The sequence below is a fragment of the Corvus brachyrhynchos genome, unplaced genomic scaffold (genome assembly GCF_000691975.1).
Source record: "Corvus brachyrhynchos isolate BGI_N302 unplaced genomic scaffold, ASM69197v1 scaffold514, whole genome shotgun sequence".
Classification (NCBI taxonomy): Eukaryota; Metazoa; Chordata; class Aves; order Passeriformes; family Corvidae; genus Corvus; species Corvus brachyrhynchos.
In genome coordinates, this window is record NW_008238319.1 from 2,686,891 (window position 1) to 2,688,892 (window position 2,002).

At 41.8% G+C, this 2,002-nt stretch overlaps 1 protein-coding gene across 1 annotated transcript in view; it reads left to right on the forward strand.

Annotated features, from left to right (window-relative positions):
• The first annotated feature begins 6 nt into the window (after positions 1-6).
• Positions 7-2,002, forward strand: part of CUNH10orf90 (chromosome unknown C10orf90 homolog) — a 58,278-nt gene continuing 56,282 nt past the window's right edge. Inside the window, exon 1 of the mRNA XM_008633330.2 lies at positions 7-84. Coding sequence (XP_008631552.2) covers positions 36-84 — 49 coding nt within the window. The 5' untranslated portion in view covers positions 7-35. The remainder of the gene's footprint in view (positions 85-2,002) is intronic.

A 2,002-nucleotide genomic window follows, 5' to 3' on the forward strand; every position in this document is an offset into this window, starting at 1 on the left:
AGCGCTCCCGGGACGCGCAGCCCTCCGTCCCTCGCATGTTCTGGAGCGTGAGCTGCCCTGCCTGGAGGGCAGCGGGGCCTTTGGGTGAGTTTGGGATACTTCTGGGGTTTTCCGAGCCTCCTGTGACCTCCTTTCTCTTCCTCTCTCTTGTGCCGGTCTTTCTGAGAATAGTCTGCTTTCTCTTGGGGTTGGAAGTGATTTAAAGAAAGCCTAAAAAAGGCAGGGAACGCCTTTCTTTTTAACGCTGGGGAATATGTAAACAGTACCTACAGAACTGGCACCGAAGTTACGATCAAGCCTTCTGAAGGTACCTGGTGGTATTTAAATTTTCAACCCCCCGTGGCACACTACTGAAACTGAAGATATTTATGTTCCATTTATGATTTTCCCGAACTGAGATGAATGTAATTCAGTGTCAAATGCGAGAACCTGAAAGGAGTTTTACTTTCCATAAAAAAAAAAGTTGGTTCCCTGTTGGAAGTTTAACTTGTGGTGTTGTTTTTTTACTCAGTTAAATACCCTGGTCATTGGGTTGAGAACATGACCTGAGACCTGCGTTAAGTTCTTACTCTGCATGAAGTCCTAACTCTGCGTTAAATGTTCTATTTTACCGTAAAGTAGGGGGAAAGTAACTTGGTTTTCCTAAGGATAAGAAGGAGATCTATTTTATATGTAAAGCACGTGGCAGTGATGAACTAAAGCAACTCTCACCCTGTCTTTATCAGGTGAAAAACATCAAAGTGTTATTATTTATTAATCATTAACAGCAGACCTACCTGTAATATTTGTTTCAATTGTCTGAGTGCTGCTATTTTCCAGCAGTGATCCTGTCAGCAGTGCCTGGGAGCTCTCAGGTAAGTCAGTCCTTGGCACAGTTAAAAAATTGATACAAAAACAATCAGCTCCCAAGAGCAGAGGCCATGGGTAGGAGCAGGGATGTGAGATGAATCCTGAATAAGTCTTGATTGTGGATAACAAGCTCCCCCTCTTTTTATTTGTTTTCAGTTGCATGGTCCAGATTCTGCTGCTTCTGCTTTATTTCCTTTGTTTAGATCACAAAAGCATTTTTTATTTGGAATCCAAAACCCAGCCAAATTTTGAAGGGATAAAAGTACAGCACAATGATATCTGGTGCTAACAGTAATTAAATGCCCCGTGTTTAAAAAAAAAAAAAAAAAAAAACAACAAAAAACCAAGAGGTGAAAATAGGGGTATGTAAACAACAGGAGATATGCAAAGAATGGATGTAATCCTGCACTCCTTAATCATGGGAGTAATCCTTACTCAGGAAAGTAATCCTGGTGCTTTCAATAGACATCAGTGGGTGCTGGAGCACCAGGCCCAGCTTTTCCAAGGAGATAACAATGTTTTATGTGGTTTCTTTCTGCAGTGCAATTTTAGCAACCCAGCTCTTGGTGATGTATTTGAATGCATTAGTGATAATATTGAATTAGGCTTTACCTGATGTCCATTTTGCCTCTGAAAGCATGAAAGAGAATGGGATAATGTATGAGATGTGGCAGGGAGAAGGTACAAGCCCCACGTGCTTTATTGGCTCACCCTGTTCCCTGTGTTTGCAAATCACTTTTTGGTCAGTGGGATGCATAATTTCTTTTTTTTTTTTTTAGGATAGGATGCAACTTTAGCACAAAAAAAATCACCTGAGACCTGATATCCCTTAAAGTATATTTGTGTTTCCCTAGAAGTGATGTTGATAAACACTGTTCATCTGACTTAAATACAGGGGGATTGTGGTAATGTCCTGGGAATGATTTTTATTGCTGTTATGTTCTGTGATCTTGCTGGAATGATACATTTTTATCTAAATGTGGTGGTTCTGCTGCCCTTTTCACCAGCCCAGCTCAGCATTTCTGAGCTTTGCCCTCCCAGCCTGTGCGGTGTTGCCCTGTAATCCAGGATGGGGCTTGGGAGCACCTGTGTGCCCTTCCCCAGGCAGTGCATCTGCTAATGAGGAAAACTAATTACTTAAAAGCTTTCAGCA